This window comes from Tympanuchus pallidicinctus, unplaced genomic scaffold (assembly GCF_026119805.1).
Source record: "Tympanuchus pallidicinctus isolate F22 unplaced genomic scaffold, pur_lepc_1.0 scaffold22, whole genome shotgun sequence".
Lineage (NCBI taxonomy): Eukaryota > Metazoa > Chordata > Aves > Galliformes > Phasianidae > Tympanuchus > Tympanuchus pallidicinctus.
Window position 1 is genome coordinate 3,829,591 of NW_026294739.1, and position 14,720 is coordinate 3,844,310.

The 14,720-nt window shown below is 54.4% G+C and overlaps 1 protein-coding gene across 2 annotated transcripts in view; it reads left to right on the forward strand.

Annotated features, from left to right (window-relative positions):
- The first annotated feature begins 12,636 nt into the window (after positions 1–12,636).
- RYK (receptor like tyrosine kinase) overlaps positions 12,637–14,720 on the forward strand; it is a 50,501-nt gene continuing 48,417 nt past the window's right edge. For both annotated transcript variants that reach the window (XM_052685986.1, XM_052685987.1), the window contains exon 1: positions 12,637–12,934. In XM_052685986.1, coding sequence (XP_052541946.1) covers positions 12,652–12,934 — 283 coding nt within the window. In that variant the 5' untranslated portion in view covers positions 12,637–12,651. The remainder of the gene's footprint in view (positions 12,935–14,720) is intronic.

The window sequence follows — 14,720 nt, forward strand, 5'->3', positions numbered from 1 at the left end:
AGAGCTCCACCTTTTAGCACCCAGTGCCTGGGCCTGAGCGTGCAGGGGCTCCCGTGGCTGTGGGACAGGTCTCTGTTGCTGTAGGGGTGGATTGGAGGCACCCAAAGCAATGGGAAGGCTTGAGCTGCAATCCTGCTTTGCTTGTGGGCCGGCTCTCCGCACTGCAGCCTTCACTGGGACTTCTGCAGCCTGCCAGGGCTCTACCTGTGCTGCCTCCCCTCTCCTGCTCCCCACAGCTGTGCAGTGGCTGCCTGGGAAGGGCTGCAGCATTCCTGGCATTCCGCAGTGCTCACACCCGCTGCTTTATTTACCCAAATCCGGATGCAGGTCTGACTGCTTGCAGGAGGCTTTTCAAGAGCTGCAAAGAAAAACCAAAACAAAACAAATGAGGAAAGGGGAAGGATAAATCGTGAAGCCCACCCTGTAAATGGAGCAAGATGGGGCAGGAGGCCCTGGCCTCTCCTGAGGATGCACCAGCATGGGGGAGCTGTTTGTTTCCTAGGGTTGTTTCTGAGCTGGAGGAGCAGCCTGATGCAGCTCAGTGCGTGTGCCCAGGAAGGCAGGAGGAGCTGAGAGCCACCAAAATCCTACTCACTGCAGCAGCATCCATCAGTAAGAAATGCTTCCCAAATCCCTCTGAGAGGGGAGGAGGCGGCGTGCAGACGGGCTCCAAAACTGATGTGGTCTCTTCGTGGTCTGCTCTGCACCCACGCTGTCTCCTCAGAGTTGTGCCATCAGCAGCAGCGCTTGCACCCGCTGTCCCTCATCCCACACCAGGTCCTGCTCAGGTGAGGGCACGTCCCCGTCCCTGCTGTGAGGTCACCAAGGATCCATTTGCTTTCTCAACTAAAATAATGACAGGGAGTCAGAGCTGCTCCCGTCCTCGTGCTCCTGATCCTTGTGTCCCAGTATCCCCGTGTCTCTGTGTCTTTGTGTCCCTGGGTCCCCACGTCCTCAGTCTTTCATCCCTGCACTCCTGTGGCTTCAATCCCTGGGCCTCTGCACCCCTGTACCTTTGTATCCCCGCATCCCAGCTGAGAATGGATCTCGGTCCTCAGAGCATCCCTGGGGCTGGGCCTCTTCATCCTCCCATCTCTGTTCTCTCCATTTCCACAGCCACGTGCTGTGTCTGGAAAGGGAAAGGGGAGCCTATCGCAATCCCCTCGAGATGGAAAACACCACTTTAAAAATCCCCCAAATCCCCACCTTCCACCAGGATTTGGCAGAAAGGGGGATTTCCCCCGCTCTTCGTCTGATAGAGGAGGACCCGTGCAGGGGCGAACTGTGGGGCACAGCAAACCAGTTGGGCAGAGCATGCAGCCTCACGCCCCAGCTTGCTCTGGGTGCAGGAATGAGGCTCTGCCCGCCGTGCCGGCTCTCCCCACTGCAGGCTGCTCCTTCCTCAGCCCCAGCCCTCCTCCTCCTCCTCCTCCTCCTCCTCAGCTGGAGCGCGCTGGGCGAATTCCTCATTCCTGTTCCCCGCGCCGCGCTGCCTGCCTGCCATCTTTGCATGCAAACAGTAAACAGGCTGTTATTATCTGGGATGCTTTGAATAACTGTGGCTATTTTCTCTCTTCCCAGTATTCTAAAAAGGCAAAAAATTCCCTGCGGTTTCTGAGTCAAGGTTTTTTGGGTGTTTTTTTTTTTTCCCTCTTCTCCTTCCCTCTGTCTCCCTTCCCTTTCCTTCCCACCACCTCCATGACAAACCAATGCAGAGCTCCCTGCTCTGCTCCAGGGCCCTATGAACCTGGGCAGTCCATGGGCTTTCCATCTCTGAAGAGCTCCCAACCTTGCAGGCATGGCCAAGGGCATTTCTCTGTTCCAACCATCCGTGCTCAGAGCTGAGGGCAGATGTTGGGATGGAGTCCATGGGATGGGATGGCCTTGGGGCACCTCTCCCACCTGCAGGCCTCACGCTCAGCACCGAGTGATGGGGAGAGGTGAGAGAAAGGTTGTGAGGTCAACGGATGCTCTTTTAGGTGAACGTTGGGTTGTGGAGGTCGGGTTGCTTTTTGAAGCTCTCCGTTTTCCAACATGCCTTTGGAAAGACTCATGTGGAAATTGAAAGGCAGAGAAGTGACACAGCTCACTGCAGGGCTTTGTGCTTGCTCGTGGGTTTTGCTGCAGCAGGAAGGGTTGAGAGGTTTGGGGAGCTCAGCAGACCCATGTGCCCTACCTGGAAACCTTGGGACAAATTGGGAAATTCCACTTTTTCTGCCTGGTTGCATCTTCCAGGATAGAAAACAACGCAAAGCAACCCAAAGCCAGATGTACGATGCCATGGAAGACTCTGCTCTATCCCCCATCCTTCCTGGGCTGCAGAGCTCAGGCTGGGAGTCAGTGAGGCCCTTCTGCCCCGTAGTGGGGCCGCACTTCCCATGGGCTTTGCTCTGGGGAGCACTTTGTCCCCATGCACTGCTGCCTTGCCCCTATACAATGTCACTTTCCTTTCCACTTCAGAGCTGAAACTCTCCAAAACCACAAATGTGTAAGAATTTTTGTTTGCTAATCCAAGAGAAAGTACGTATTTTGCACTGTTCTCATGCTTCAGGAATTTACAGAGATATTTTCCTCAAATTTAGGGGAAACAATTGGATTCGGGCAGAGCGAAGGGGTGGGAAGTTTCAGCTACCGATGCCTGGAACGGCACAGCCATGAGTGAATGAAATCTCCTTGAAGCTCTCCATGATGGCGTGGACTGCTGCCCTTGAATTTTCCAATTCTGTGATGAAGCTGTAGTCCATTTCTTGGCAAGCCAGCACTGGAGTCCCACATCACCCCCAGCACCTCCAGCTGTGCAGCAGGGGCTCCAAAATCCCAAAACCCAGCTGGATTTTGGCACACTCAAGTTACCAAGCAAAGAGCTGGGTCAGGTGAGCCCATAGGCAAGTGCCAGCTGGAATTATGGCACGACAGAACGGTTTGGGTTGGAAGGGACCTTAAAGACCACCCAGCTGCAGCCAGGTATCCGTGGGCACCTCCACCGCATCAGGCTGCTCAGAGCCCCATCCAACCTGGCCTTGAGCACCTCCAGGATGGGGCACCTCAGAGCTTGGGGGTGCAGGACCCTCTCTCCCCACCTTTCTGAGGCACACCAAAGGATGTCAGCGGCCAAAGGGCTGCGGTTGTGGAGGTTTTTTTTGGCACAAGCAGGCTGGGTTTCCCCAGCTTGGAGGAGCTCTGTTGGCTCTCCATCAACTTTACACCAAAATGGGTGGGCAGGGAGCAGGGCCTGCCCTCAGAGCGGGGCCAGGGCTGCTGGGCAGCACCAGGGAGGGATGCAACATAACGGAGCTGTGGCAGCGCAGCGAGAAGGCAGCTTTCAGGCACACAAACACCGAGAGCGAATGGCAGAAGGCAGCGTTTGGCCTCGGCCGAAAGTGACGCGCACTGGAAAATATTCCCACCCACATTTTTACACCCTGAAAACGCGACGATTTTTGTTTGTTTGTTTGTTTTGCATCGGGTCCAGCGTGAAGCAACGCAGAGCTGCCCATGGGATCCCGCGGTGTGCGCGAGGGGGGCCGTGGGGCGCAGGCAGTGGGGAGCATCGCAGAGCCCCACACAGAGCCCGGCAGCTCCTGGCGCATCCCGACGCCACCAGAAGTTTCGGAGAACGTTGCCGTGGTGACCCAAATGTTGTTTTTTTCCAGCTGTCCAAGAAAAAAAAAAAGAAAGAAAGAAAGTGGAATAAGGATAATAATAATAATAACGATAATAATAAAACGGAACCGATGAAGGAAATTCTAAGAAAATGAAATAATCTGGAAAACTGGCCCAGCTCCCTCCTCCGGGAGGGTTTCTCCCAGCGCACACAGCTCAGAGCAGGGCAGGGGACCGCGGCCGGGCTCAGCAGCCACACCGTCTCCAAATAGAGTGGCACGGAGCTGCTGTCCTGGTGCTATTTCAGGTGACGGCCCCATGGCTGAGACGCCCGTCTGCATTTTTAGGGGAGGACCGGAGCATGGGCTGCAGCCACTTTTACATCCCCAGGCATCCTCGTCCAGCGTGACCCTTCCCTGAAACGTGCTCGGTTCCTTCATCAGCAGGAGGGTCTGGCTGCTCTCTGGGCTCCTCTTTTCCTTGCAGGCATGATTTTGGGACAGCAGTAACCCCACGGCCACCTCCTTGGTTTCTCTGAGCAGGCTCTGGTGTCTGAAGGGCTGCTGCGTGCACCGAGCGCTGGGGACTCACTGCGCTCTCCTCGCAGGGAGCTGCAGGGAGCAACGGTGCCTTTCCATGTTTTGAGCCCGGGTAACGCTGTGCTGTAAGAGTTTGACTAGAAAGTGCTGGCTCGCTGCAACGTGTCAAGGCAAGCAGCCCTGCTGCCTGCTCCAGGTCCCGCACAGCTGCCCGTTCCTTGTGCAACACCCAGAGGTTTGCCAGGAGCGAGGCTGGGCGGCGGAGCAATGCGGAGGGACGGTGTCACCATTTCCCCCGGCACACAGCCTTGTGGTGATGCCCACTGCCATCCTACCCACCTCCTTCTGAACCCCAGTTTCCCAGGGGGAAGTTTATCAAATTGCATCTCGAGATATTGAAAGACGTCGGTGCTCTGCTGTGTGCCCAGAGGGCAGCGGAGCTGTGAGGGGTCTGGGGCACAAAGTGTGATGGGGAGCAGCTGAGGGAACTGGGATGGGTTGGTCTGGAGAAGAAGAGGCTCGGGGGAGCTTCACTGCTCTGCAACTCACTGAGAGGAGGCAAGGTGAGGTGAGGGTCGGCCTCTGCTCCGAAATTAACAGTAATGGGATGAGAGCTGATGGCCTTAAGTTGTGCCAGGGGGGGAGGTCAGCATCCATCCCTGGAGGTGTTCCAGAGCCGTGGAGATGTGGCACTGTGGGACGTGGTGGGGTGGGCTGGGGTTGGGCCTTGGAGGTCTTTTGCAATGCAATGATTCTGTGATTCAAACAGAGAATTCCATGCATCCTTTTGAAACTCCCCAGCTTTCCCTGCAGTCTCGGGGCTCCAGCAGCCTTTCCAAGCTGTGGGATGAGCAGCATTCCCCCGATGTCGTAGCACTGATGTAACGGGGTGATGAATCAGTGGGGATCTTTCTGCCTTGCCCGTGTCATATCAACCGCCATTGATGAAGCTTTGCTATTTAAATCTGCAACCCAGTCTTCGTAAATGGTGAGTAACTGCTCCGTGTCTGATTTCAGCCCCACGAACAGCAGGGAACAGCAGGAATGCAAAACTATTCAGGGTGAGACCCTGCTCCAAACAAACGGGATGCCAGGCTCCAATCCCAGCCGTGTGTGACATTATAAAGTGTGTCAATAGCAGCTGCAGCCCTCTGTTAGGTGTGATGGAGGGAGGGGGGGGGGGAATCGCAGTGCTTGTATTTGCTGCATTGGGAAAGGAAGCTCCCTGCCACCGAGGTCCTGGTGTTCCCCTCACGTGGGTGAATGAACTCCAGGGCCGGAGCTTGGAGCGAACACCGTGTCCACATTCTTCAGCCCGAGCTGGGAATGTCAACTCCTGTCCCGTCGCCAAGGGCCGCATTCCACCCCGATGCTGCTCCCAAAAATGCCAGCACCAAACGGTGCTGTTTGCTCTGGGAGGAGGCTTGGGGGTGCCTGCTGGGTCTGCTTGGGTGTTTGTGAGTGCATGGCAGGGCCAGGCAGGGCTCAGCCCGTGTGTGACTCCTTTGAGGGGGGGGTTCAGCAGGAATTCAGACCCCAGGGACAGGAGGGAGGACGCGGGGAATTCGCTCTTGCAGCCGGTTGCCATGGCTGCATATTTCAGAGAAGCAAGCAAAGGGAAAAAAAAAAAAAAAAAGAAGAAAACCAAAACATTTTATTGGGAGGGAAGAAAAATAGCGGGGCGAAAAAATGCAGAAGAGTGATGAGAAGACCTAGCGAGGCCAAGAAATGCATGAGGTCATCCTTAGAAACTGGTGTCTGAGGAGTTCTCTGTAGCTCAGGCTACTCTAATATTTATCGTGTGTTATTTAAACCATGGCTCCTGGCAGCAGCTGGGCCCCGCAGCGCTGCGTGCTGCTCCAGAGTGCTGTTAAAGCTGGAGCTGGGCTGGGGGAGCAGCTGGGAGGGGCAGGGGGGGACCTGGGGAGAAGAGAGAAGGTGGAGGGGTCAATCCTTCATGGGATGTCCCCAGGGAGTCCCGGAGCAAATGCTGGGATGAGAGGTGATGGTGTGAAGTTGTACCAGGAGAGGATCAGGTTGGGTATTAGGAAAAATTTGTGCTCAGAAAGAGCGGTGAGGCACTGCACAGCTGCACAGGGAGGAGGGGTCACCGTGCCTGGGGGCGCTCAGAGCTGTGGGGATGTGGCACTGAGGGATGTGGGCAGTGGGCACGGTGGGGTGGGCTGGGGTTTGACTTGGGGATCTGAGGGGTCTTTTCCAACATTCTGTGATTGTATGCTTCCCTCCTGCAGCCAGGTGGCCACAGGAGCAGCCTCCGTAGGGGTGCTATGAAGGCAGTGGCAGAGCTCCCAGCACCAGCCCAGCCGGGGCGCGAGGCTCGGGGCTCAGCGCTGGGCGCAGTCCTCCTTCAGCAGGGAACCGGGTGCTGGAGGAGGCTCGGGGGGATCGCACCCATCCATCAGTCCCTGCAAGGAGGTGCAAGGAGGACGCAGCCAGACTCTGCTCCGCGGTTCTCAACCCAGGAGGGCTGTTTGTATGCCGGACACCCCCGGCGCACCCCCGCGTGTCCCCGGCGCGTCCCCGGCGCCGCTCCGTCCCACGCCGGGCGGGCAGTGCCACCTAGCGGCCCGCTTCGCGACATCCTGCGCTCCGGAGCGGGGATGTGGAGGAGCGATGATGTCTCAGCGATGTCTCACCGAGGGTTTCCACTGGGGGGTTTTGCCTGACGCAATCCGGAGTGGGAGATGCTGTCTGGTTTCGTTGTGCTTAACGCGAGCTGTGAGATGCCCGTATTACCGAAAGCAAAAGGCACGGCTGTACGTTTGTGGAGCACAACTGCACGTTGGTTCTTTGCAATGTTTGGTATTTGCAATACCAAGCCCAGGTTGGGATTCAGGGGTGCTGGGGAGAAGGGTGACAGCACACTCACAGCACTGCTGCCACCCTGACCCACAGAGGGACACATTGGGGCACAACCCGCGGGACACAGAGCCCACGAGTGAGACCAGAGCGAGGACTGAGCTCAAGAGATGGGAAATGCCAAGGGAAGAAGCTGCTGAGGCCTCTCAGGTCAGGAGCAAGGAGGGTGCTGGCATGTGGCACAGGAACGCCCTGCTGTCCCGCTGCCATGAGGTGACTCACTGCTGGGTCAGCCGGCCTGGATGACGCCTGGCCTGGGAACCAGGGGAGCTCTGAGGCAGTATAAAGAAGCTTTAACCAGAGGAGGTGATGGCACACACTGCCACCAGGTTGTGCAGCTCTGCAGGTGGGATCCCTTTGGGCAAGGACAGCACGGTGGGACGCTGCCATCACCTGGCTTCTGTGCTTCTTGGTTCCATGTAAGGAAAATGCAACATAGGGAGGAGTGAAGGATGCTGCTCTGGGACATCTGGGACAGCAGGCAGAGCTGGGAGCACAGAAAGAGAGCACATGTAAATGGAACAGCAAATCCCCAGAGCTTGCTATAGTCATTTTCACTTCTTCAAAGCATTAAGTTACTGTTGAGCCGATCAAACATGGGTATCCATCACTGCCCGTGGATGGCGCAGCAGGGACTCCGAAAACACCCAGAACAGTGGTATGGGAGGAGAAGGCTGTCTGTCCCCAGCATTTTCCTGACCCTTCCCTCATTTTCATGATGAGGATTTCTGAAAACATGCCATTCAAAGAACGGGATTGTCAAAAGCACAAAGCATTTTAACGAGGGGAAACATCCTGCTAAGTCTTTTGGTTTATTGCTGTTGAGCACGTTCCAAGCCCTAAGAGAAGGACTCAGAACGAAGCTATTAAAATACTTGGCTTATGGGACATGCAGTGTAAGCACAATTAAAACCAATTCAGGTCTAGTTTTACCTAGAAAGCTTCTCATTGACAGGAATTTGTTTTTAAGAGGTAAAATCGGTGCTTTCAGTAAAAGACACCCAGCTGAGCTTATGGTGCAGCTGTATTGCCCAGCGCTGGGAAAAGAGGCAGATAATGTTTGGCCACATTACAGTACTGAGTCCAGCCAAGGGAATGGGCACCACTGCTGCCTTTCATCCCTGTGGCACCTTCTGGTCTGCTCCAAAGGCCACCAGAAGCTACAGAAAGGTTCCTGTTGCTCATAATGGTGTTGTGCAGCACTCATCGTGCTTGGGGAGGTTTGGTTTCTCCAGTCAAGTGGTCACTGAGAGGAATCTGGGAGTCACCTCTCTTGCGTGCCCTGCTTTGATGGATCCAGGACTGGGAGTCAGTGAAAGCAGCTGAGTCAGCCAGTGCTCCTGGTTAACTTTGTCCCTGTAAAAATGGGGCTCTGTGCTATTTCAGAAAGGAAGTCAAAGCAGCGCTTTCCACTTCCTCAGTAAATGCTCCAATTGCTGCCTTTTATGAAAGAAGGACGGGCTGCCATAACTCCTACGACTAATTGCCTCCATTCCTATCTCGTGTGTGGGCTCTGACAAATCCTGCTAAGCCATAAAACAGCTCAAGCTGCCAGAACAGGGGGAAAGACTTACTGAAGTGACCTGAAAGATGTGACTGCAGGATTTTATAGCTGCTGCTCAGCTGACTTCCCACTGCAAAAGGGGAAGGCACAGGGGGCAATGAGCTCTCTGATGATTAGCCCAGGGGCATTTGGAGTCAAGTGCAAGGTCCATCTTTTCCACAGAGACGCAGGACAGCCCCTGAAGACACATTCTGAAGGTTTATTGGTGCTGGTGAGCATCCAAAAGACCAAACAAGGGGTAGAAATCCAAGGCTGCTCTGCTCAGTCCGTAACCGATGCGAGCATCATTGAACTTTGGGAACAACAGGAAGACAGCAGCAGCAGGGTGATATGGTGAGACTCTCCATCATCGTCAGGACGTCCTCACTTGTCATTTGTGTGTCACCATCACTGCATTTGCTCCTGATGCCAACTCCCAGCTGAGCGTGAAGAGCTGCACACAGAGCGGAATGCAACAGCACAGCCCTGGAGCCTTGCAGTACAGCTGCTGTCTGTTGGCAACCCGATGACACACGTGCCAGCACCTCACAAGCATCCCAGTGATGGAAGAGGTGAGATGGCCAGCCACCAAACGTGAGCAGTTCATTTTGCATTTAGCAGCATCACAGCACACAATGCTCCCCTTAAAAGGCAAACAAAGGCAGGCACGTCTCATTCCAACCACAATCTGAAATCATATTCAGATGCTCTGCTCTCCTCCAGCCTCTGCTTGTTCAGCACCATGGTAGCTCTTAGCTTGGTATTCCCAGGATGGTTTTGTTTTTTTCCCATTAAATGCTACATTTCCAGGAACTTGTATATGATGTTTCACTCAGCAGCCATGTGAGCTACATTCCCCTCTCTCTATAAATACAACAGCCTGAATGGTGGAAAAAAAAAAATAGTGATTAAGGCAGGCAGAAAAGGAGAACTGGAAACCCTGGGACACTTGGCTCCGTGGAAGATAGAAGCAGCACACCCCTCAGAGAAGGGCAGCAGGCAAAGGAACACCTATTACCCCTACCCACAAGGCCACCAGTGTCCTCGGCCATGGGAAGGGGTTCCTGCTGCCATTGCAGAGCCCTTCTGAAGCTGTTTGGGAAAATAAATGCTAACTAGCTGAGGACGTGTCATGCCTATGCAAACTCAGCTCTGACATCTTCCCCCAGCTCTTCCGACTCTGAAATCCTGTCTGCCCATTTCTAATGGCTGCCCACGGACAAAGCCGAAGCTCCAAGGTGTTTCAGTGCAGAAGTGTGGCTTTGCTCAGGACTGAGATGAAGACCAAAACCTCCATAGTGTGGCTGTTTTGCTATGCTGTATGCTTTCTTCCAAGCCTGTCCCAAACTTGGGCCCAACGAGGGTCATCTTATTTTAATAAAATGTTAGATTTCAAAGGCAAATCTGGATTGGGTCACGTGTGGGGTCACTGCTCCTTGGGCTGAGCAACCAAAGTGCAGCTTTGTTGGACACCATCACAGCACTCTGGTTACCTGGTTCATGTGAAGAGGAGAAACCATTTGAAGACAAAAATGGATGCTCTGCAGGCTGGATGTGGCTCTGGGCAGTCTGGTCTGGTGCTTGGTGACCCTGCACACAGCAGGGGAGGTGAAACCAGATGATCACTGTGGCCCTTTTCAACCCAGGCTGTTCTGTGATTCTATGAGAAATGATGGAAGAGGCAAGGATGTCTGTATCAACATGGAGGGACCGGTCCTGTTCCACAGGGACTGCTGCATGGTCATTGACCATCACGATTTGATGCAATCATTACTGAAGTCCTCCTCTTCTTCCAGCACCCACATATACACTGCTATATTTTACACACTTTCCATGTCCAAATCTGTCAAGCTTTCATCAGTGCCATAACTTGACTTCCAAAAATGAATACCAGCTCCTCCACGCCTCTCGGAACACAATGGGGTGAGTGCTGATAGCATCACGCTCCAAGCACAAGCAGTGCTGCCTCCCACAGCCTGGCCAAGCAAAACTTTTCCATAAGAGTGCTGCGAATTCACAGCTATTGCTAGCAGCTTTCCATGGAGAGGCCGTATCCTCTTGCAATATATAATCTTACCCAGAATGGTTTTGAAAGACCGTGAACTTGATCCTGCCAAAAATAGTCTGTGCAGCCAAAACAAATCAACAGAAGATCTTTAGCATTTGGGCTGGCTCGTGAGTTACATTTTTCACCTTTTTCAAATGATACGTTGCTTGACATCCACAAAACCTTCATTTGACTTCTAATAACCCCAAGTATTCTTCTAAGTGTAGCAGACAGCTTTTTAATTATACCAGCAGGGCTCAGTAAGCAATCAGCTTCAAGGGCATAGCAGAAAAGTCATGCCAGCAGCAACTTGAGCCCTAATAGTGCCTGTATGCAAGCTGGCAGATGTATCCTAAGAATGTGTTTATTTGCACTTGGTTTATGTGGTTTTGGTGACCTTTGGTTAAAATCAGCCAGTGACTTGCAGGCAGCGAGCTGCACACTCACTGAAAAGACATGCAGTAAAATAATCTAGCAGGGGTCCTGCTGCTGGATATTACATTTCTTCTGAACGTGACATCCCCGCCTTTGAGGCAGGGGTGGCCGAGGCTCAGGTTAAAGTCGTGCTGTTTGTGGTTGGATGGCTGCATGGACATTGCCCCCACGCTCTTGAGGAAGGCCAGCAGCTCAGAAGCACTTATCCTATCGGATATAAAGTTTGGGTAGTAGGGTACAACCTGCAGAGCTCCGGGGAGAAAGAGGGCACAGAGGTGTCTGCCCCTCACTGACACCACCCCAACATGATTCCAGCTGTAGGCTGAGGTAGAATATTTTTCCCTTTGAGGTCTTCAGGGGACCTTTTGAAGACCGTGCTTTCTACCTCAACATGTAGATGGGGACACACGTAGGTCACTTATGGGTCTGGTCGCCACCAGGGGCTGTTTTATAGCAGCGGAGTCCCATGTAAACTACCTGCTTACCTCCACAGGGAAGGCTGTCAGCATTTTGCTTGGTGGTTGGGTGCATCTCCAAGGTGTTCATTGCTGAAACCCATGCCTGGGGAAAGGCAGCTGCAGGAGATGGCGGTGCACTATGAGCTGTTTGGATGTGACAGCTGGGTCGTTATGGCTGCTGCCAACAGGGGCCTTATTTTAAGAGAGTAAATAAGGATTGCTGCTGAAACAGCCTCAAAAAGAGCCCAGCGCGCACTCATTTAATGCACTGGTTTTGTGACCATTTCCATAACCCCGTTTGGGAATCCTGAGCTGAAAGACACAGCTGAGTTTTGCGGGTGGTCGCTGCAGACCCACAAGTCGCCTGTCTGCCCACGAGTCCCTAAGCGAGGTGCGTGAGGAAATTCCTGGAGCCTGACATCTGCACCACGGCTGAACTGCAAATAAACACTGGGTTTAGAGGGGCTATTCTGGGTTTAGAGGCCGAAGACGTTGCCTGCAGGGAAGCTGTGGCACGAAGGGCTCTCCGGCAATCACTGGTGTTGTCCAGTCGCCCAGCTGAGACTCGCGTGTCATTTTCAATCTCATTTTCAGCTTTCCAAAACTTCCTCTGCCTTCCCGGTCTCACAGCTATGGCTTGAGACCCTCCGACCAAAGCCCAGCCAGCTGCTCGGGGGCGACCAGAGGAAACAGGTTGGAAGAATTTAATCTCAGACAGAGCAGCGAGGCGCCGCACAGCTGCGCAGGGAGGTGGGGAATCACCAGGTCTGGAGGCGTTCAGAGCCGTGGGGATGCGGCACCGAGGGACGCGGGCAGCGGGCACGGCGGGGTCGGACTTGGGGATCCGAGGGCGCTTTTCCACCTCGGTGATTCCATGAGCTTTCTCCCGGGGCGGACGCCTCGCCGTTCAGGGGCACGGCACGACGCTTTAGCCGTCGCTTAGCGCTCGTCTCGACGCCGCCGACGGCTGAGGGCTGAGGGGCGGGAGCGGGGCGGCCCCTGAGGCGGCGGCGGGGCTCCCGACGGCCGCGGGGGGGCGTGGCGCGCGTGCGCGGGGCGGGAGGCGCAGCCATGAGCGGCGGGGCGGGGGGTGGCGGCCGCGGCGTGTGAGGAGGGGTCGGCGGGGCCGCCTCCCTCCCCGCGGAGATGGTGCCGGGGCGCCGGGGCCCGGAGCGCGGCGGGGGGCGGCGGCGGAGGGGAGGCCGGCCCCTCTCGGCTCCGGGGGAGGCGGCTGCGGAGCCGTGCCGGCGGGGCCCGCGCCGCCATCTCCTCCGCCTCCTGCCGCCGCTCCTCCTGCTGCTGCTGCTGCTGCCCGCCGCCGTTCGGGCCGGCTCCGCGTTCGGCTCCGGGCCTCCGGACTGGCCTCCAGCCGGCCCCGGGCCCAGTCTGAGTTTGTACCTGAGCGAGGAGGAGGTGCGGCGGCTGATCGGTGAGCGCTAGGCCCGGCGGGGGGCGGGCCGGGGGGGGCGGGGGGAGGTGTGGGTTTGGGGTCAGGATGGGGCTGAGGGCGGTGGGATGGTTGGGCGGCGGGGAGCCGTGAGAGCGGGGGCTGAGCGTGGAGGAGCGAAGCCGGGGAGCCGAAAGGAGCGTCCGTGTGGCCTCGTGCCCCGAGTCGTGGGGGTTTAAGGGAGGAAAAGCAGCCTGGGATGGAGGGCCGTGGGAGGGATGAGCTGAGGCTGGGGTTTAATGAGCGAGGTGAGCGGCGTTCTGAGGGCGCGGAGGGGACCTGGCGATAATCGGGTGCGTGTGTGAAAGGAAACTTAATTTCCACTGCTGCCCCGGTTCTCGGAGGCCGTTGTGAGGTTCCCCCATCTGGCCCGTTGCTGAAGGCTTTTGGAGCAGTTCTGTGCATGGAGAGGTTTAAACAAAGATTTGTTTTCTGCGGGCTTTGGCTCATGGGGACTCTCGTTTTGAGACTCCATCCATCAACCCTAAACAAGGACGTTGGTATCCCCAGCAATCGGTTTTTCAGGAGGTGGCCTATGGCTCTGTAAGCTCAAAGGCAAAATCTCCTATCAGCGTAAGGCTTCCATTGCACCAAACAGGCAAAACGTCTCCAGCATCGCTGATGGAGTTGGGGACTCGGAGTGAATAGTGTTGTAAACATTTTGTTTCTGCTGTCATCATTTTTACATCACGAGTGCTTGCTGCCAGATGCTCTGTTGCAGGCAGAGGATAAAGAAGTCAGCCTTGCTGTTTAGCTGAGTCTCCAAACAAGTGATTAATCTTGAAACTCTAAGATCTGAGCTATCCGTTTCTAGAGTCTGAAATGTGTTAGTTGGGCTTGCTCAGGCTTCCGCTGGTCCACCAGTGTAATTATTCATCATTAAGTATAACACGAGGAAGACTTGTTGTTTTTTTAAGCTAAATTGCAGCCCATAATCTTCCTTGTGGGCATGCATTGCTCATGTGGCTAAAGCCACTTGCTCCTCAGGTTGTCTGTACCTGTTTTATGTTGTTTAAAGTATCTGACACATAAGGATCTCTTCTGTGACCCCAGAGGCCTAGGTACACTGCAAACTGGTATGAAACAACAGATTTCTAATCATCTGAAAGAAGTGGCAGCTTATAACTCCTTGAAGTTCAGTTTATCTCATGTTGTTGGCATAGAAAGATTTAATCTTAGGTGTATTCTGTTCTACAAGCTGGACACAGCTGGTAGGTGCCTGTCTGTATGCCTCTCTCAGAATAAAGTCTGAAGGGACACAGATGCATGTGATTCAGCTCTTTGCACAACTGTTCTTTTTAAAGGTTCAATTTTGTAGCATCTAAACGTGCTTACATAAAACCAAGTTTGTTGTTAAAAAGTTGCATCAATGTGTGGACTTCTGAAGTTTCTGTAGCTTCTTTTAGGAAAGCAGTGGACACCAGGACAGTCATTCACAGTGGGCAGGAAAATTGCACTGCTTGTGTAAGTGAACTGTTAAGCTTCAATGGAGCTGCAGTATAAACATACAAACGACATTGTTTTACCTTTTGTTTGTAAACAGACTCGATCTCTGCTACTGTGTTGCTGTGGTTAAAGGGAGAATTCTCTGAAGTGTTAATAAACCCGCGTACAGCACATCTATCGTGTGTTTTCCAGTTTCTTCAGATTGCTCCCATGCATCCTTAGTTCACAAGCTGATTTGGAACAAATGTAAGCATGCAGCCGTGTGTGTGCTGAAACGACTGTGCCCAGTGATACGGTGCAAGGCTGGAGCACTCTTGGGGTC